We start from the raw sequence: 20,024 nt of genomic DNA on the forward strand, positions 1-20,024 counted from the left end.
ACATCTCCCGGCATGCCCCGCGCGCACAGTTGAATCTCGCGAGACCGGCCGCCTATAAACGCTCTCCCGGGGGGGGTGCGGCCCCACTCACGGGTCCCCTCGGGCGGAGGTGGTCGCTCGTTCCCGTGCCGTGACATGGCGCCACCGGTCCGCCCCGCGCCTCCCGCCGCGCCGGCCCGCTAGTCCCGCCGGTCCCGCCTCGCCGCGGACCGCAGCGCCGCCGCCATGAGCGCCCGGCAGCCGGACGCCCCCGGTAAGGCCCAATCCGCGCTGCGCGGCGGCCCGGGTCGGGCTCGGGCGCCGAGCTGAGCGCTGCCGGCCTCTCTGTTCGCAGCGCTGGAGCGGCGCGGCGGGGCGCTGCCCGGCAGGATGTCGCTGCCGCTGGGCGTGCCGCGGAGGGCCTTCAGCTACGACGACGCCCTGGAGGACACGGCGCCCATGACGCCGCCGCCCGCCGACTTGTGCGCAAACGTGCTGTGGAAGCAGCCCGTCATCCCCGAGCGCAAGTACCAGGAGCTCGCCAAGGTACGCGCTGCCCGGCACGGCTGCGAGCGGCTCCGCGCTCCGGCTGGGCGGCCGTGCGTTCGGGGGAGCTTGTGACCGAAACACGCTTCGGGCTCTAACCAGATGTAATTAAACCAGAGCAAATGACTTTGGGGATGCTTCGAGTGCAGGGCTAGCGCTTACATTTAGAGGATTTGGAATGCGTTTGAGCAGAAGTAGAATAACCTTGCATTCCGTTGAGCTTAACCTCTACTTTACGCTTTGTTTTACAGTCTTTCTTGTGGAAGAAGCCCAGTAGCTGTGGTTTGGCACAAAAAGCAAATGCTGTGGTCAGGGAACAGTAACCCCTGTGTTAGGAGGAGGCAGTCTGTGCCAGCAGGCTCCTCGTTTTCTGGCATTCGCTGTCTGCTTCATTGCTGGCATCTCGCTGTCAGCAGTGCGGCTTTGGATCCTTTCAGTAAGAAAGTGAAAGAATAAGAAATGAGGAGAAAATAAAAGCTGACCATCAGACAGCAGTGTGTGTGACTGCTGTGTACATACAGGTGCTTTCATGCTGTCTGTGAACAGTGCTCTTGCCCAGCTGACCTTGCAGTCCAATTTGCAGTTATGTGGATGGAAATAGATACGTTCTTGTTTCTTTTCTGTTGAACTGCTTTGTACTAAATGTAGCAAATTGCTGGCTCTGAGCTCAGTGTGTTCTTACATGTTGGGTTACAATCACTTGTTTGCTGCTAAGAATAATATTCAGGCTTTATGCGTTCCTGGGCTAAGGCTAGAACAGCTTGTGGACTTTTCCTGTAGGCTAGCGGTTCTCCCTGGTGTTTCATTTAAGCACTTAGTGATGCATCATGACAAAGAGCTGTGATAGTTCCTGATCTAAAATGCCCTGCTTCTTTTGCACAGATTGAAGAGGGGGATGCTAACATGAATGCACCTGTCATAACTCCTTCATCTTCCACCGAAAGTGTGAATAAGGTACCTGTGGTGAAGGCCAAGGCCACTCATATCATCATGAACTCTCTCATTACAAGTAAGAGCTCGCTGTTCTGTGCTGTGGTGACTAATGGGATGTGGGCACATGAATGGTCTGTCAGTGCCTCGAGGTAACTGCCAGAGCTCCTGGGTGGTTTGTGGATTCATACTGCTCTGACCTTAAAGTGTGGGAGGTTTGTAGAGAACACTAGAAGGAAGCAAGAAATTAAAGAATAGGCCCTGTTTATAGCCTCTGTCTTGCCAGGTGCTGTAAGCTGGGTGATGAGGGGGAGTGCAGGGAATGTGCAATGCTGATAGGGTGCTGCAGTCCACACCACATTATGCTGCAGCCTGGTGCTGCTGCTTCTGTATGTTTACTTATTAACTTGCTCTTTTCAGCTGATGTGTAGAGCTCTGCAACTAACTGAAGTGCTGTGGACAGTTGAACACACTGAGCTAATGGAGTGCTTGATGGCATTTCTGGTGATAGCAGCAGGTGTCTTGCTAGCAGTAATGTTTTAAAAACAAACCTTATAAATCATAAAGGTTTAAGATCTAACTGGGTCAGTTGTGTTTACAGAGAGTACAGTCTCATTTGCAGCAAGGGAAATTAATCACGTATTGCCTGTGCCTGCTGCCTCTCTTAACATCTGGGATTAATTTTTTTTTCCTATTATCAGTGCTTTGAAAGGCTCCTAGACACGTTTAGATCAGCATTTTGAAATAGGCTTACACTTGCACTTGTTTCTGTCTTGGCTTAAAATTAACTGACAGGTATTAGAAAATAATGTCCAGGAATAGGGACTTTCTGCTGGAAAACAGCTTCTAGTCCAGTGGCACAGGGCTAACCTAGATAAAAGCATAATAGCCTAAAAATATTCCTGTGCAGTAAGAAGTTAGGAACGCCAAGCTGTTAATGAATTGTAAATAAATAGGCAAGTAGACTCTAGATTTCTCATCACAGTGCACTGCAAGTAACTTTAACATGGAACTCTTTTTTTTTTTAAAGACTTTAAGCATTTTCCAGCAACTTTGTTTTTAGATATTTTAGTGAGTAAATTTCCAATGCTGGTAGCAAAAAAAAGTGCTCGTTTTTCAAGAGCTGAAGCTGTGTCAGCATGCTGGCTGCTGACTGTGCTTGGCTGAAGTAGCTTGTTTCACCTCATGTAGAATTGCTGTGGGAATCTTTACCACCTGTTCTCCAAGTCTGTGTCAGATCAGTGTGGGCAGTATTTCAGAAGATGTGGCTTTTTTCTTTGGGGAAAAAAACCCCAAAAATCTAGGAGGGTACTTAAAATATTGGTCTTATTGGGGTCTCCTAAATTGAGGATGTTGTAATTAGCAGTGACGCAGCTTGTTGGACTAGGTGAGTTTAATTACTGATGATGCATTTTGTAATACATCCTCTGATTTGGGACAGATCACTGCTTATCTGAGTCACTTAGCCCTCTGACTCAGAATAATTTTCCAGTATACTCCGGATAGGATTGATAGGTGGATGGTTGGACTGGATGATCTTGAAGGTCTTTTCCAACCTCGGTGATTCTGTGATATACAGATACACATGATGAAGTGTCTGTCTCTTGGTCACTTCAGTTGTCCTTGTTTGCTACAACTGTCAGTGGGGTTCTTCTCTGTGAACATGTGCTCTTGTTGATTCCAGAGCAGACTCAGGAGAGCATCCAGCGCTTTGAGCAGCAGGCAGGGTTGAGAGATGCTGGCTACACCCCCCACAAAGGCCTCACTGCAGAGGAGACGAAGTACCACCGAGTGGCTGAGGCGGTCCACGTAAGACTTCTTTTGCTTTGGCTGTTTCTGTAGGTTGCGTACTAGCTCAGCATCTGGCTGTGACGTCACTTTTGGAGTGTGTTGCTAGAGCTGTGCTTAAATTGCTTACTCTGGAAGCTTCTAGTTTATTGTATAGGGAGATTAACCTGTGGAATCTTGAAGTTAGCGTTAGCCTGTATAGTTTTGGAACTTTTCTGGAAACTGCAGTATTCTACAGTAACATCAGATTATCACTGTTTTCCAGTTGGTGGCATCTCTGTACAGAATCCAGTTTCTTGCTGTACCTTTTAATGGTGCCCTGCAGTAGTTCAGTGAACTGTTTTGTCTTAGTGTTGTCTCTCTAGGGATAGCTTACAGAAATGCCTTCTGGGCTTTGAGGGCAGATTTTCACATCGAGCACTGGTCTCTGTTATGATTCTGTTTAAGAACTGGAAGAGATCTTTTTAACAGAAAGAGTAACTTGAAGTTATCCGAAGCATTTTTCTTCTATGAAAATGTAATTTAGAGCATAGCTGTTTGTTAAATGTGTGAAGCACTCCCAGGGCTTACTGTGCTGAGCACCACTAATGTGTGGGCAGGGCAGAGCAGAGAAGGCCTTTGACACCTAAAATTAATGTGCTTGTTTTGAGAATTTTAAAGGTCCTATTCATAGCTTCCAGGTTGAAGTTTATTTTCTTAGTCTAGAACTACCTTCATCTCTTCCTCTGCTACTTTCCTGCAGTGTTTAAGATGCAAAGTACTTAAGTACTTCATCACACGTTTGTAGTGGTTAAGCAGTGAAGGATCTGAACTTAAAGTTCTGTTCACTGGTGCTTGAGTGATGCCAAGCCTCATTTGACTCTTGTAATGAATCCAGGAGTTCCCTGTGTGCTTGGACAGTGTTGTTGGAGTTCTGAACTTATTTGACTTCAGGCTGAACTAATTTTGCAGTACCACTGAAAAGTTTCAAAATAAGTGCTGTTCTATTTAGGTTGCCTATTTCTTGAAACAAGCCAGAACTAGAGCACTTGTAAACCTTGCATTTCTAGTGTGGAAACTGGAAAATGAAATTGAACTTGATTCTAACTGGAAATAAGATGGAGGTGTCCAATTACTGTGTTTTTGGTGAGCTCAGTTACCCACAGGAATCATGCAGTTGGAGTTCAGCAGTGAGCCATCCAAGCGTACTCCTGCAAGGTCAAAGTTTCAGTAACAGTTAGTTAATTGCGTTAGCATGGCCTGGATGGCTGCAGGAAATGTTCAGGGAAGGTGCCTGTGTCGTCAGTGTTTGAAATATAACTGCCCTTCAAGTGACTTCTCTGAGGTTCAGTTTGTACCATCTGAATGAGTCGTAATAGCCTGGCTCATGTGCACCCATTTCATTATTATTATTTTTTTTTAACTGAACATACTTTTTAAATGCAGCTCAACTTGGTGTTCTAAGAGCAGTGCTTTCATCTTTTTTTGTGGGTCACTTCTCAGGGTCTGATTCTCCTAGATTTCTATAGAAGGGCTGGTCTCCCCTTCATTACAGAGCTCATGGGACTGAAAGCTCTTGCTCTAGACAAATGGCTGCTGTGGCACTGAGACTTGTTGTCACCCTGTAGCCAGCAGTTCTGTGCCTGGTAAGCTAGCTCTGCTGCAGTGTAAGCATCTTCCTGCAAACGCTGGTGTTGAAGCAATGTGCTGCTGTTGATAAGACTCTGAACTGCAGAGTGAGTTATGTTATCTTACTATAGCTTGGAGTATGTCTTGAGCATAGAGGACTTCTGAAATGCTTGTATGTGACTTGGAAGGAAGCTTAATGGGTATGTGCAAGTATTGTAATACTGTGTGTAGCTTGAGGTGAGAACATTTAATCTCAGTTTTGACAGTAAAACTACCTCTGTTCCTTATGCCTTGTACTTAAGATCTGTTGCTTGTGTTTCTCTTGCCTTTCCTAACAGAAACTAAAAATGCAGAGCGGAGAAATGACAAAAGATGACAAACAAACATCTTCTGCTCAGTCCACTCCAAGCAGCACTCCCCACTCCTCTCCCAGGCATAAAAGCAGGTACACTGTTTCTGTCAGATCACTTCCTCTGCTTTCCTGCAGGCTGTTGATGTGGGAGTGAGGGACTGTCTAAGCGGTGAAATTCCTGGAATTGCTGTGTATTATCACTGAATGTATTGAAAGCTTATGGAAATTAAACATGCCTATCTTCATCCTGGTTGGTAGCAAATCTGTTTAACACGCTCCTGGTTAACTACATATAAATTTCCTGGCACACTGATGCTACCTGAAGTATTTATTCTCTTTATATCTCAATGATTTTTTTGTTCCCCTAGGGGTTGGTTTAGTCAGGGATCCTCCGCTTCTATCACTGCCCCAGACTTTGTTGCCATGGAAGCTGGTGGGGACAGGTTGCCATCTGAAAGGTGGAGTTTTTTTGGACCCAAAGCCATCCAGAAATCCACCAATGATCCAGGTATGTCCTCTGAAGTCACCCTGCAAGAGCTAGGGGAGAATTGTTACAGAGCGAAACTGCTAGCTATTTCTTTTCACCTTGGGAATGTGTGCTATTCATATCAGGACCTGTGCCAAAAGTGGAGTGTGAAGGTGACAGCTTTTTTGCTCTTCTGCTTTCTTGGCTGCGTGGTGGAACCAGAACTGGAAGTGTCACTCCTTGACTTGGACTAGATTTTAGATGACATGAGGCTGTTTGGCACTGTGTAGACTTCCAGCAGGTCTGGCTGTCAGTGGTGCAATGCTCTGTACTGGTGGGAGTAGAAAAATGACATAGCTAGTTTTTGTAGCTCTTAATTGTGATTTTTTTTCATCAGGAGGCTTTACCATCCAATCTTACAAGGGTGCTCAGAAGCCATCCCCAATGGAGTTGATGCGTGCTCAGGCTACTAGAATGACAGAGGATCCAGTCACCTTCAAACCACCCAAAATGGACATTCCAGTCACAGAAGGGAGGAAACAATCTTCACATTCCCATAATATCAAACCTCGGGATCTGAATGTGCTCACTCCAACTGGATTCTAGGAAGAGTGGTTCTTGTGTCTTTAGTGGGCTACAGGGTATCTTAAGCTCTACTTTCCTGACCCATTTTGCTGCAGTAAAATAGGAATATCTCCTTTCCAGCTCTCCATCTCAGAAAAGGAAACAACTGTGACTGTCCTAAATTCAGACCCGAATTGGTCTTGGGAAGAACTCTTGCACTCATACTAAACCAATCTAAATCATCTTCTCTGCTGTACTACACTAGTCCTGTGTGCTATGCAGCACTAGGAGGTGTGCTTCCCAGTGCACTGCGCTGCAGTAAAACCTTGAACTGATTTTTCTGGGAGAGGACTGCATGTAGTGTGCAATAGGCTGGCTTGTCTGCCTGTAGTCTGTCTTGTCATGCTCAGTGCTGAAGTACCCTGAAGAGGACCATGGTTCTGTCTGACGTTTACACAAAACAACAGAAAATGGTGAAAACAAGCAAGAACTGAAAACTGGACCATTAAATGCCAGGAGGAAAGCTATTCTGGCCACATGCTAGATCTGCTTTAAATATGCAGCTCACTTCTGTTGTCACCTCATAGTTCACCTGGTCTGCTCTTGTTCCTGGTTTAATTTCAGAAGAGTGGAGCACTATCTGCTCTAAGATGCTCTTATTAGAAAGGCAGGGAGCAGAATGCAACAGGACTTGGAAGAGAAACAATTCTTCCTTATTACTTTCAAGTCTTCAGGTTTCTCTAAAAATGGTGGGAATGACCAGAGTTGGTGTGGCTTGAGCCATATGATCTTTCCTGTGTGTAAAACAACGCTGTCCTGGCCTGTCATAGACAACAGACATACAGTAGTTGTGGCACTCTGGCTTGATTGTTTGTTTTTTTTTCTAGTATCTTGTGTGAACCGTGTATAGAAGTGTATTAGACATCAGTGGCACTTCTCAAATACAGCTTTTTTTTTTTGTTTCACCAGCATTAAATAGATTTTGCAGGGCTGGCAGAAGGCAAAGTGAAAGATCAAGAATTCCTTCACTCAGTAGTACAGTGATATGTAGTTTTTTGGCCAAGTCAAAGCCAGTTACTGCAGACAGTTAACACTTCGATGAATAGTGGAAGGACCTCCTAGCTACCATCCAGTCCCCTTGTGCACTGTAGGCAGCGTTGCTGTGTGATCGTTACCTGTCCTGTGGCAACCAGACATCCTCTTTCTTGACATCATGATTGTGTTGCAGAGTTCCCTCAGCCAGAAGCAGGCTTTCTGTAGTGCTGAGAGTGGCACCCTCATTTGAAGCTCTTCTGTTACGAGGACTTCTCACGGAGTTGACTTAAGGTAACAGTTGTGCTCTGGAGTGTCTGCCTGCTCAGCCATCCATCCATCCATGAGGGTGAGGCAGGATTGGCTCACTTGGCCATCTGCTGCACCCTCTGAAGAATTGTATTTTGTGGCTCTGCTTCATCATAAGCTTCAACAACACTGCCAGATATTGAAAATCTCCCACTCAACCGAGCAGTTATTGTCACCAGTCATTTGCACCTTGGGAATCGATCTCTTATTTGACATTAATTTATTGTATGTGTCACGTCTTTAATATGTATGATTTTTTTGTTTATTACAAGAAAATAAAATCCTTGTGAAATGAGGTCTTTGTTATTAGCATTGGTAATGCACGTATGGAAGAAATCTGAGGCTGTGCAGTATCTACGAGGCTGCTTGCTACTGGCCTACAAATGTGGGGTCAAAGCTCAGCCCTGTATGGCTGTAGTAACACGCACTGTGGTAAAGTACTTGCTCTTTAAATCTCCTTTTTGACTGGAGGGCTAGGTTTAAGACCAGATTCAGTCCTGTTTTTGTCTTTTTTGCTGATGAAACAGCATGAAACCTTAGTATTTCTTGAGCTATTCAGATGATTATGATGTTTGTACTTGCCCAGAGTTACCCAGCTCTCGGTTGTGTCCATTTCCTTTGCCTTTGTTTGGTTTGGGTGCTGCTGTGGCACGTAGAGCATACATCTCTTCTGGACTAGAGATGACTGGGCTGAATACTGATGTAATGTTTTTCTTTGAATGTTTGCAGAGCTGAAAGTAGAGGAACACTACTTTGAACACCTGGATAGTCTGTTGCTGTAGGTCTTGGTTGTGCAGACTAATCTCACTGTTTCATTGCAAAAGCTGTGGTTAAAGGGTGTTCTCTTTGTGTAATATTCTTCTTTACATATGTTGCTTGAATTTTTGTCCTGGATCTCACCAGTGTATCAGAAAGAAGTATCTGTAACTGGTCCTTCTGGAAAGCAACTTCTGTACCAGCCTGATGGCAGAAATCTTTTCTAGTGGAACATAAGAACTAAAAAATAAATCAAAATTGAGTACATCAAGCAGGAGAAACAGCTTCCCTGTAGCAAGGAACGTTTGGCATTTGCACTGCTGGAAATTCTTCAAACACAGCTTCACCTCTCCCTGGATGGCATACCTCTGGATTAAAGGGAGATGTAGAATGGATCACATCTGGTGTGTGGAGACAGTCTTCCTAAAGAGCCAGAGGTCATGGCTGGCTCTAACTTGTGAAGTTCTAGGCTGAGGCCAGGCTTCTGCTAGATGCCTGGCTGCATAGCCAGCACCAAATCTACAGTGTATTCAATGCTCCTTTCAGGACTGCTGCGTTCCTAGCTACCACTGCAGCTCTGTTCTCCTGCACTCTGCTCTCTTAAGGGTCTTAATCCTGCTCTCTGGAGTATGCATTGCAAAATGGCTGAGCTGCCAAGGTTTGCCAAGCAGAGGGACAGATCAAAGGGTGATGGGCAGATACAGAAGTCTTACTCCCATTTGCAGGGACATCAACATCTGTTACTGATGAACTCAGGACCTTCTATGAAAGTACCAACTGCTCTCTGACCTCAGCTGACTCATATTTCAGTTGGTGGCATTGGATTTGTATTTGGTACTCATCTTCTTGATTGTATGTACTTGACTGTGCTGCAGATACTTCAGTGCATTCTAGATGTGCAGCCCTTCTAACGGGTGCTGCTTGTCCAGTCCCATCTCTTGATGTGGCTGAGGTATCTTGCTTGAACCTTGCTTGAAGTCACACATGTATTTGATTTGGAACATTCCTTGAGGACTGACAAGTGTGACTTGGAGATCTTGGCACTGTGACTCTTCTCTCTGTATCCCACACCCGTGTTTTTGAGAAGACTATCAACTTCTCCTGAGTATTGAACAACTATCTTGGCATTGTGCTTGCTGTGCAAACTACCATCACTTTATGGCTGCTTTAGTCTAATGCCATTCCAAGGTACAGCAGCAGAGCTTTGAGTCTTTTGGGCAGGACACCAAGATGGAAGAGCCAATGAATACAGAAATAATTTATTTTTTTAAAGATACACAAAGTGCTTTGTAAAACTGTAGGATGAGACAAGTTTGAAAGGAAATTCTGAGAATTACAAACCAGGATTTTTTTTCCAGACAGGACATGCAACAGGACAGATGACGTGGGAATCTGCAGTATGAGACACGTCTTTGAATTCATAGCTTTCCTTTCTGCCACAGTGGTTGGCTCCATCAGTTAGCAGCGACAATGAGAAACAGTTTTTTGAGCATGCTCACTTTCTCCTTGATCTGCACAGGGAAGGGCTTCTCCAGGATCTGCTGCATTCGGCTAAGGAAGTCCTTTATCTTCAGTTGGATGTCCAGCTGGCTGATGTCATCATCATCTTGGAGTTTGGGCTTGGCTTTCTTAATGATCAAGTCCACCCGCTCACTGAGTGAGCTCCGTAAGTGCTCTGCAAGAGGAATTGCTGTTGGGGGGAGGTAACACAAGGGTCGTCTGACCTGCTAAGGGTCAGACTGCAGAATCCCTTAGGCAGCACTGTGCTGTGGTGAAGAACAGCGGGGAATTATGCAAAGTCTTTCATGGCTATCCTTGATACTTCAGCTTTGCACTGATTCCTCCTGCTCAGTCTGCACACAGAGTGCCTGAGAAACCTTGAGGGAGCAGGGCTATATAGATCCTCTCTTCCAGTGTTACCAGACTGGACCAGTGGACCCTGGAAGAATTCATTGAGCTTAATGCTCTAGATGTGTGATCATGGGTTTCTCTGCATTTATCTATGAGAGCCTTAACCCTCATAAAGCAGAAGTTGGCAAGAGACTTTTAGGAATTTTTTGGTAATTTTTACTTGCCCTACCCTGTTCTAAAAAGTGTGCGTGCAACTTAGCTGTACTCTGCTGCCAGCTTTGCAGTGCTGAGGTTGATGCTGTAGGATGTAGGCTATTTCTCAGCAGCTAAATGTGTTGTGTGCTCTGCATGATGCGTTATCATTTCTTTGCTCTGAATGCAGAGAATAGTTATCAGCAAGAATGGAAGCATGTTATCTTTCTAAGACTGTGGCTGTGAGCTCAAGAGTGATGAGATGAAGTATTCCTTGGACTGTTCTGTTTCAGCCACTGCATGAGACCGTGTTTATTAAGACCAGATCAGGCTACTTACCTGCTATTACATTTTGGTAACTCAGCAGCAGCAAGCTCAAGTACTGCAGCAGCTCATCCCATTTTTGCCATGTAGCTACTTCATCCTATGACAATAGATGGTATTTGGTTTTAGGAGTGGTTTTCTCAGGAGATGCCACAGAAAGGAGAAAGATGGCTGAATACCTGGTATTGCAGCAGCACAGAGGAGTGGCCTAGAAAATAGAGGATCTTGGACAGAGACAAGGGCAAGCTTGTGGGCGCATCACAACTGTGCTGGAACATCATCTCTAGCAGTTTGCAGCGCAGCAGGTTGCTCTCCATGGTGTTTAAGAGGGCTTCCCTGCAAGACAAAGACTTACTCTGGTGGAGACAGCACAGCCTGACAAGCAACAACTACTTCATTGTGTTCCTGGTCTCCTGCTGATGCTGATCTGGTGCAAGGGTGGGGTGACAGAAGTGTCTGCCTTGCAGTACAGTTCAAGCAAACCTACCAATATGGCAGAAACCTTTGTTATGCAGCTCAACTATGGGCATGTTTGCAATCCTTAGATCTGACCTGCTGCAAATTGAGGTTGGTGTGGTCTGTGAAACAAGCTTAGCTGCTTCACCTGACCCTGCCCAGCATCCTATGCAGAAATTATCCATTCCTGCTGACTCACAGGGAGCATAGCCAAGCAAATGTAAAGTGGGATCACCTGCCAGTGATCTACAAGAACTGTCCTGCAATGAGTGATAGCTTGGTTAGAGTTGGACTTGATTAGACTAGTGTGTGCTCAGAGTGAGTTTTGCTAAAAAAATCTGAAAAGGCTGCTTGCTGGGATTGGCAAACACAAGTTTGGAACAGTTGGGGGTCTAGTAGTCTCATGTCTATGTTAGAGCCAGTCAGGCCCTGTGTGTTATCTTTAGATACTATGCTTCTTACCAATGCAAACAAAAACACATCTAGGTAGTGCTGTAGGAAGTGTATTTTGAGTATTTCTGTAGTTCTCGTTGGCCCCTGGGAATTGGGAATTGGTGATGTGTTTGCTAGTACTTGACTGTGCTGATGTGGATTACTGCTTTTTAGTCCCTCTTTGCAGTTCTGTGATGAGAACCAGTTTTCTCAGCATCACACTGGCCTGGGATAGTGCCTGGGGATCAGCTGGTAATACTGATGGGATCTCTCAGTCCTACAGCTGTGTTCATGCTGGCTGGATCAAAAGCAAGTCTGTCATTCTATGCTCTATACTTCTTAATGCGTCCAGAAACAGGGAGTAAGACTATTGCCCAGAAAGGAGATGCTGCTTTGCACATTTCTCACCTTTGGCTCCTTGTGGGAATATTCAGTAAAAATGGGAATATTAGATCTGCGATCTTACAGGAGCTGCGGTTGGGAGATCTGTCCACTTCCACTGCAAAGGACAACATCCGCTGGAGGAGGAGCGTTGCCCTAGGTTAGAAAAAGAGCCAACAGCATGAAAGAATACCCATTGGTTTGCACAGTTAAATGCTGGAGGTGGCTAGTTCAGCCTTGTGCCTTAGGGTCATCAAGGAATGTAGCAGGTTACGTTTGGTTTGCTTCCTACAAAGCCCTACGTTGTCTCTTAGAGTACATTAAATCTGATGCTCTTGGAAGCAGAGCCATTTCCCACATAGACATTAGGGAGGTCTTACTGGGTGTACTGAGTGTTAGTGGAGCAGCATGGGGCTGCCTGGGCTATGGGCTGAGAGCTCTGGCCTCATTTAAGAGGAAGGCACTCAGTGAACCAGCTTCCTGCTAGGCAAGGAAGTCTCTTGCTCCCCAAGTCTTTACTTGCCCTAGAGGAAAATGCCAGGAAAGCTGACCACAGGTACAACCTGGCTTCCTTGATAAGACAGAGGATGGACTTTCTCTGACTTGGACCCCATATTATCATCAGCGGGGAACCAGGATTTGTGGGACTTACTTCTGGGCGAAGAACGTTGGTGGAGTCAGCTGTGCTTGGGCAGGGCTGGCTGGCTGTGCTGCAGATGAGCTACATTCAGCTCCTGCTTGTGCTGACGAGTGTGTCATTTCTTGCGTCTGCTCCTGCAGCTGGAAGAATCTGGCTCCTGTCACTACTGCAATCAACCATTCAACCACCTCCCTGGGACAGACACAGGAATGTTAGATGGGTCTGGCTTTGCTGTGTTCTGACCTCTAGCTCCACTTAGAGCTTGAAGAAAGACCCTGAGGAAGAAGGATATGTCTTGATTGGACCACCTTCTTTTTTTTTTTTTTTTTTTAAAAAAAAGTATGCTTGTGGCTGATAATGCCCTTGTATTGTTTGTGGTTGTTTATGGTCATAAATGTGCTCCTTTTCTTTATAGCTAGCCCCTACACTTTTTCAAGCTTGCTTCTTGAAAAGTCTGAACTTGAGTCTCAACAAATGTTCCATAAGCTCCTGCCTCTCTGCAGCTAATTTGAGTACAGGAAAGGAGGACGCATCCCTTACTTGACATTGTTGAAGCATGTATCACAGGAAAGCACTTTCTTGCTTATTGACTTCTGCAACAGGTGCAGCCTCACGTTCTGCTGGAAGTCATCCTCCAAGGTCTGCACCACATATTGTAGGAAGAGGAGTCGTCCAGGGAGCCTCTCCTGAGGGCAGATAGAGATGGTGTGAGCCTGATGGAGTTGCAGGGCAAAGAATACCAGGGAATGTGGCTTTTTGGGAATGGGGTGATATATGTGACTGAGGAATAGCACATCTGTTCTCTAGGAGGGGCTGCATGGCTTCAGCAATGCCCCAGGGCCTCGGCTGGGGCTGTTTGACTTGGGCTTCTCACGTATTGCTCCAGTTCAAAATGCTTTTGTCTGCTGCTGTGGTTTCTTCAGATTTGTCAACCTGCCTGCAGTTGTACAGCAAGTTAAGGAGTACCACAGATAAAAAACAGTTGCTGCCTTCAGCTGTAATGGAACTGCACATTAGACTGTGCTGTCATGCAGCAGAGCAAGGCCAGGTGATGCTATGGGGCAAGCACCAGGTACTGGGTAATCCCTGCATAATGTGACACATGCAGTGCTGAGTACCTGGCTCTCCATGGTGTATTTCAGCAGCGTCCAGTCCCATCCTACTGTGGTGATGTTGGCTGGATGGAGCCTGCAAGGACAGCACCATCTATTTGTGCTGAACTGCCACACTGGCTGCCTTGAGGTCAGGCAGCCCCCACCCCAAACCTCCCGTTTCTGCTTGCTGCTGTCCCCTTTTCAGCTCTGCCTTCTTCCTTTCTCCTTCCCTGACCATGTCAGATTTTTGGAAGCACCTGATGGGCTGTACTCTATGAACAGCACTGGCACACCTGTGGCCTCATGTAACACTGTACCTGATTGCAGCACAGCAGAGAGCTGCTCTAGCCCCTACTGCAGGCCAGAGAACCATCATGCATTACAGGGACACTTACTCTCTGTTCTCTGGTGAGGACTACAGAGGGTAACCCTTATACTGGGCACCTAGCCAGCCCCGGGGCACGGTGGCAAAGGGAACACATACATTTGAATCTTCATCAGCAATGTGTAAGTGTTCTGGAGGATCTCCTCCTGGTGAGAGTTCAACAGGATCTGTCTGATCAGATGGGAGATGACTTCTTTGGGAGGGCGGTGCTGGCGGGAGATGAAGTCACTCAGGAAATGCAAGGTTCCCTCCAGGAAGTTCTCCTCCATGGTGGTGCGTACCATGCTCATCTTGCTGCTGGGGATGAGCTCAGGTTTCCTCTGTGTGCAAGACAGGGCAATGGGTGAAAGCCGGCTCCCCGTGGTACAGAGGAACCTAGCTGTGATTTGAGGCCCACCATTAAGAGAACTGCAATAACCAGAGATCCCAATGGCCTGGCAAAGCTTCCCCTGAAAGGAGAAGTGAACAGGGGGCAGCCCGTGCTCCATGCTCTGCCACAAGAACTGCTCTGAATGGACCTGGCTGTGCAGTAGTTACTCTGAAGCCATTTACCTGTGGTGTTTCCCTGTCAGATGTTGCGCCATGAAAGAAGAAGTGCTGGACTCCGCTCCTCCTGAAATAGCGCAGTTTGTTTAGCCAGACCATGCTGTCAGCCTTAGTCCTGCCTGAGGTCACTTGTCGGATTGCTTCCTGTGAGCCGCCTGCTTCCAGAAAAGTCCCTTTGGTCCTTCGTGGGCTCTTAGTGATGCTGGTTGGAGTGGGGCTCAGTCTTGGGGGGAGCTTCCTTAGCTGGAAAGTAGTGGGAGTCTCCTCTATGCCACGCGTGCTGCCATTGGTGTCCAGGATGGAGGGGGAGGGTGAGAACAGCACTTGGTCCAGCTGCGTACTGGCCAGGGAGCTCGAGTCAGTGTTATATGTGGTGGTGCTGCAGCTTGGTTCTAGGCTGCAGGAGGAGATGCAGTGGCTGGAGACAGGAGAGAAGCTGCTCTTGTTCTCCACTTTTACTACCGTCCCTGAGGCAGTACCTGTCTGTGGGGGGTAGCCATGTAATGGTGCTACAGGGATCAGCTCTGGACTCGTCTCCACTTCTTGATTTGTGCTGAAGCAAAGCTGGGGATGGGACGTGTGTACGACAGGAGAAGCAGACACCTGGTCCTGGACAGTACAGTCTGCAGCAGGGGGAGGACTGCAGGTGTCCTCCTTCGTCAGGTCAATGATGGGGATGTAGTTCCATGGCAATGGATCTGAGTTTGTGTCCTCCTGGGTGAGATCGATGATCTCCTGCGGGGACGAAAGGATCAGTGGTGTCAGCAACGATAGCAGCTGGGTGCCTCAGTCCTCTCCTGCTCACCCAGGAGAGCAGCCCGGTGAAAGCATCTCCGCTCAGAGAAAGCGGGAGCCTGGCCACGGGCTGGGGCAGCCCTGTGCCTTGCTGACGACCGGCCCGCGCTCTTCTCTGCTCTCCCCAGCCTCCCCTGGGCCCAGCACTACCTTCACATCCATCGCACGGCAGCACAGCTAGGACACCGCGGAAACTTTCGTAAAGATCTGCAAGAAAACCAACTTCAATCCATTTTTCTTGCCCGAGGCCTTCTGCCTTCCCTCGGGAGGGCCACGTGCAGCCCGGCCCCGATGCCCGCTCCGGGGGAGCTCCGCGGGGCCGCTGTCCGCCGCGTCCCCTCGTTACCAGGCACCAACTGCCTCGGAACCGCGGCGGACGGACGCCCGGCAACCCCCCGCCCCGCGTTCTGCCGCCCGCCCGCCCGCCTGCCTGCCGGGGGTTCCGGCCCCGAGGGACGGGGCGGGAGAGCGGCACTCCGCGCGGCAAAAGCTCGAGGAGAGGGCGGATCCGCAGCGCTGCCCGCGGGCCCGGCCGCAGACTCACCGCGGGGGGCGGCGGAGGAGAGCGGCCGCCCTCCGAGCCCGAATCGCCGACGCCGACGCCGACGCCGTCCGACATCGCCGCCGCGGGCGCCCTCCGCGGGCAGAGCAGCGCCGCGCCGGCGGAAGCTGCGTCAGGGCGGCGGGGCGGGGCGGGCGGTGGCGGCGCGGCGGGGCGGGCATGGCGCTGTCGCCCTACGTGCAGGCCATGCAGGAGCTGTTCCGCGCCAACACGCGCAGCCGCGAGTTCCCGGCGCACGGCGCCAAGGTTCACTCCGTGGCCTGGAGCTGCTGCGGCCGCCGCCTCGCGTCCGGGTCCTTCGATAAGACCGCCAGCGTCTTCCTGCTCGAGAAGGACCGGCTGGTGAGCGGCGGGAGCGGGCCGGGAGCTGCGCTCGGGGCTGCGGGCTGCGCCGGGCGAGGAGCGGGTGTGGTGGGGCTGGGAGCTGGGAGTTGGGACCGGGCGGGGAAACTGGGAGCAGAGAGGAAAATGGGAGCGGGGTGCCGGGCGGGACTACCAGCCAGCACCGCTGAGGGATGGAATGGTTGCGTTGGAACGGCCCTTAAGAGCCCCCGAGCCCTGCCGTAGGCTGGCCGCCACCTCCTCGATCGAGCTGCCCGGGGCCCCATCCGTGGCCTTGGGCACCTCCAGGGGTGGGGCCACGGCTCTCTTCTTTCTCCAGGTAAAAGAGAACAACTACCGCGGCCACGGTGACAGCGTGGATCAGCTCTGCTGGCATCCCAGCAACCCCGACCTCTTTGTCACTGCGTCCGGGGACAAAACCATCCGCATCTGGGATGTCCGCACCACCAAGTGCATCGCCACCGTCAACACCAAAGGTGGGTCCCTGCCTCTCCCGGGGTCAGTGACACAGCCCTTCCATTGCTTCTGGTGGTTGAGGGGTCTTTGCGTACTGCTTTTAGTTTTGTGTCGCACTCAGCCAGCTTCAGCTGGTGTAAGGAGCGCAGCGTGGACGAGGGCTGCTTTATGCTGGTGTCAGGACTGGAGGCACTGCTGAGCTGTGCTGCTGGCTGTTGAAGAGCCATGGGAACTTGTCTGGAGTCTGTGGGCAAAAAGGCTGGAGACTGGGGAACGCGTGTTTGCAGAGAGAGACGTGGCAGAAGTCCAAGTTTACATGGGTTCATAAAGCAACCATTCACATTAATGGTTTGATTAGCCCAGCTACCATCTCTGGCCTAAGAAATTTCTTTCTTCCAACTGTTGGGGTTGGGAATAGAGTTGTAAGGTGGCATATCTGTAGCATTGGTCCTCCCCTCGTTCACACGCACGTGCTGTTGGCTGTTGGATTTTCTGGATATTGGAGATCGCTGGGTTAAGAGGGTCTTTTGATATGACCTTGCTTGGTGGTTGCTGTGTCTAAAATGGAAAGGATAGCGATGCAGTCCTATTGGCTTGAAGCTACAGTTCTCAGTTTAATTTTCAGTGCAGAGTTTCAGTGTTAAATTGCAGACCTGGCAGTTCTCCCCATCTGGGAGTGATTCAGAGTTAGTGGAGCAGACTGTGGCCTCGAATCAGAAATGAAAGCCTCCTGTCTGCTTGACACGCTGTGGCTCTTGCAAACTGCTGGGGAAATGGGACCTGCTGCTTTTCTGTCCCTCTAGGGGAGAACATCAACATCTGTTGGAGCCCTGATGGACAGACCATTGCAGTGGGGAACAAGGATGATGTTGTCACCTTCATTGACGCAAAGACGCATCGCTCCAAAGCAGAGGAACAGTTCAAGTTTGAGGTGAATGAGATCTCCTGGAACAACGATAACAACATGTTCTTCCTCACTAATGGGAATGGCTGCATCAACATCCTCAGGTGGGTGCCTGTGGCAGCTGGTGGGTAGGGTACCAAGGCTGGCTGCCCTGGTGCATCGTTGCTTGCTGAGGCAGATTGCAAACCCCTCTGCTGCTTTTGGGGAACCAGAGTCCCACATCCCAGTGATTCCCAGTCACTAAGTTGGGAGCAAGCTTACCTGGAAGGAAGTTGCCCCATACCTGGGCTGGACTCTCTGTATGTGATTGTGATGCTTTTCCTTGTTCACTCAACACTTGAAGTTTCCAACAATGTCACCCTGCACTGTTTTGTTTCACACCTGGTCCCGGCATGTCTCACACCTGCCCTCTTTGCACAGAGGCCCTGTGCTTCTCTCACTGCTTCCTGCCCTCTCTCTTCACCTCCACAGCTACCCAGAACTGAAACCCATCCAGTCCATCAATGCCCATCCTTCAAACTGCATCTGCATCAAGTTCGACCCCATGGGGAAGTACTTTGCCACAGGCAGTGCTGATGCTTTAGTCAGCCTCTGGGATGTGGATGAACTGGTGTGTGTGAGGTGCTTCTCCAGGTAGGTAGTGCTGTCCTGGAGCTATTTGTTCCCCTCTCCAGTGACTGGGGGATCTCTCACTGTCTGCTTTGCTCTACTGCTGCAGGCTTGACTGGCCTGTGCGAACACTGAGCTTTAGCCATGATGGGAAGATGCTGGCGTCGGCATCAGAGGATCACTTCATTGACATTGCAGAGGTGGAGACAGGTAATGGTTTGCTTTTGGGGAGCGCTAACGAGGGAATCTGATGGAGATGTGCTGGTGTAGCTGGGAGGGCACTGGAAGAGGCAGTTTACTTACGAAGAGCTTGGCTGTGTGCAGCAGAGCACCAAGAGGGGGAGCCTCTGCCTCATCAGACTGCTGTAGATATGCATGTCATGTCTATGCCTTGTCACCAGGAGATTAAAAGGCGCTGAAGCAGCGTTTGTTCCTCCTCTGCCCTGCGTGGGAGGGAAGAGGCAGGTGTTTAGCTCTGTTGTGTGCTACAGGTCAGCCTGCAGTGGCTCTCCAGGCTGATGTGGGCCCTTTTCTGTGCAGGAGAGAAGCTCTGGGAGGTGCAGTGTGAGTCCCCTACCTTCACAGTGGCCTGGCACCCGAAGAGGCCTCTGCTGGCCTTCGCCTGTGACGACAAAGATGGCAAATACGACAGCAGCCGAGAAGCAGGCACTGTCAAGCTCTTTGGGCTCCCCAATGACTCCTAATGGAACTGCAGCAGGGCAGGGCACCAGGGGCCGCAACACTTCCCCACCCTCGGGGATGGAAGAGAGCTTAGTTAGCATAGGATGGAGTAAGGATGTCGGTCCTCTCCTTACCTGCTTGGCGTTGCTGTCACCTTTGTCTCAGCTCCATGTGTGCTGCTCTCAGAAGCATTTGTAAAAAGCAGCTGTGTGCTGGTGAGGATGGGGGTTGCCAGCAGGGCCCCAGCACCATCTCAGGGCTGCCTCATCCCTGCGGCATGGAAGGTCTGTTCCAAAGGCAAGCGGCCAAAGAAAATCATGGAATGTGACTGCTGAAGGGGCCTCCTGAGATGGGAACGCTGCTCTAGGGCAGCAGTGTGGAAGCCCCAGCGGCAGGCTCCCCAGCAGCAATGAGCTATGTGATTGTCCCTTCCGTCCTCCCCCACAGCCCGGTGGTGAGGGCAGCCCTGGAGCATAGCCTGTCCCTTTCCTGTGCAGAGCATCAGAGGGGCAGCGTGGGGAGGGTGTGGGGGCATGTGAGCTGGAGGGTGTTACCACGGCTGTGGCATTTTTTTGTATTTGTGGTTGTTTTTATAATTTTGATAAATCCTCTTCCATAACGAAGGTTCCTGGAGCTGCTGTGAGAGCAGGAGATGAGCAGGGAAAGGAGCGTGGTGCTGAGCAGCCTCTTCCATTGCCACCACGGTGTGGCAGTGGGTGACCCCCCACTAGCAGGGGTCCGTGTTGAGGCCTCGTCCCCATCTCGTATCGCCCCACCAGAGGGCGCTGTGCCCCCACGCTGGGGACAAGATTCTGAAGGGATGCTGCTCAGAGGATGGGGACAGCCACGCACAGCTGTCCTCATCCCATAACCCAGCCCTGCCCTCCCTGCTCCAGCTAGCAGCACCCACACGAATGGAGCGGGGCCATGGTGGCAGCAGAAGACACCTGCCTGACCCACGGCTGCTGGCCTAAGGCTGAGCTGTCCCTGTGCCCCCCTGTCCCCAGGGGAGCAGAGCGGGGCTCTTCCCCGCCGTGCGCTGGG

At 49.7% G+C, this 20,024-nt stretch overlaps 3 protein-coding genes across 5 annotated transcripts; 2 read left to right on the forward strand and 1 right to left on the reverse strand.

Moving 5' to 3' along the window:
• Positions 1-75: 75 nt before the first annotated feature.
• Positions 76-7,869, forward strand: KIAA1191 (KIAA1191 ortholog). Its single transcript, XM_085236551.1, has 7 exons — positions 76-253; positions 335-525; positions 1,408-1,534; positions 3,140-3,264; positions 5,190-5,296; positions 5,572-5,711; positions 6,067-7,869. Exons 1-7 carry the CDS (start codon positions 226-228, stop codon positions 6,273-6,275), a joined length of 927 nt encoding a protein of 308 aa, XP_085092677.1. The 5' UTR covers positions 76-225; the 3' UTR covers positions 6,276-7,869.
• A 1,704-nt stretch (positions 7,870-9,573) lies between these two features.
• On the reverse strand, positions 9,574-16,166 carry SIMC1 (SUMO interacting motifs containing 1). Of its 3 annotated transcripts, XM_085236535.1 has the most exons (11): positions 15,971-16,124; positions 15,577-15,633; positions 14,638-15,366; positions 14,185-14,405; positions 13,725-13,794; positions 13,147-13,292; positions 12,619-12,798; positions 11,994-12,122; positions 10,877-11,033; positions 10,713-10,797; positions 9,574-10,020 (listed from the first exon to the last, which is right to left on the reverse strand). In XM_085236535.1, exons 2-11 carry the CDS (start codon positions 15,586-15,588, stop codon positions 9,785-9,787), a joined length of 1,965 nt encoding a protein of 654 aa, XP_085092661.1. In that variant the 5' UTR covers positions 15,589-15,633; positions 15,971-16,124; the 3' UTR covers positions 9,574-9,784. The 3 variants fall into 3 exon arrangements, with proteins under 3 accessions (XP_085092661.1, XP_085092662.1, XP_085092660.1); XM_085236536.1 differs by lacking the exon at positions 15,577-15,633 and having other exon boundaries at positions 15,971-16,166; XM_085236534.1 differs by lacking the exon at positions 15,577-15,633 and having other exon boundaries at positions 9,574-10,005; positions 15,971-16,120.
• Positions 16,148-19,168, forward strand: THOC3 (THO complex subunit 3). Its single transcript, XM_010719069.4, has 6 exons — positions 16,148-16,330; positions 16,650-16,806; positions 17,590-17,794; positions 18,162-18,323; positions 18,409-18,509; positions 18,840-19,168. Exons 1-6 carry the CDS (start codon positions 16,148-16,150, stop codon positions 19,001-19,003), a joined length of 972 nt encoding a protein of 323 aa, XP_010717371.2. The 3' UTR covers positions 19,004-19,168.
• Positions 19,169-20,024: the final 856 nt, after the last annotated feature.

Source organism: Meleagris gallopavo, chromosome 15 (genome assembly GCF_905368555.1).
Source record: "Meleagris gallopavo chromosome 15, MGAL_WU_HG_1.1, whole genome shotgun sequence".
Classification (NCBI taxonomy): Eukaryota; Metazoa; Chordata; class Aves; order Galliformes; family Phasianidae; genus Meleagris; species Meleagris gallopavo.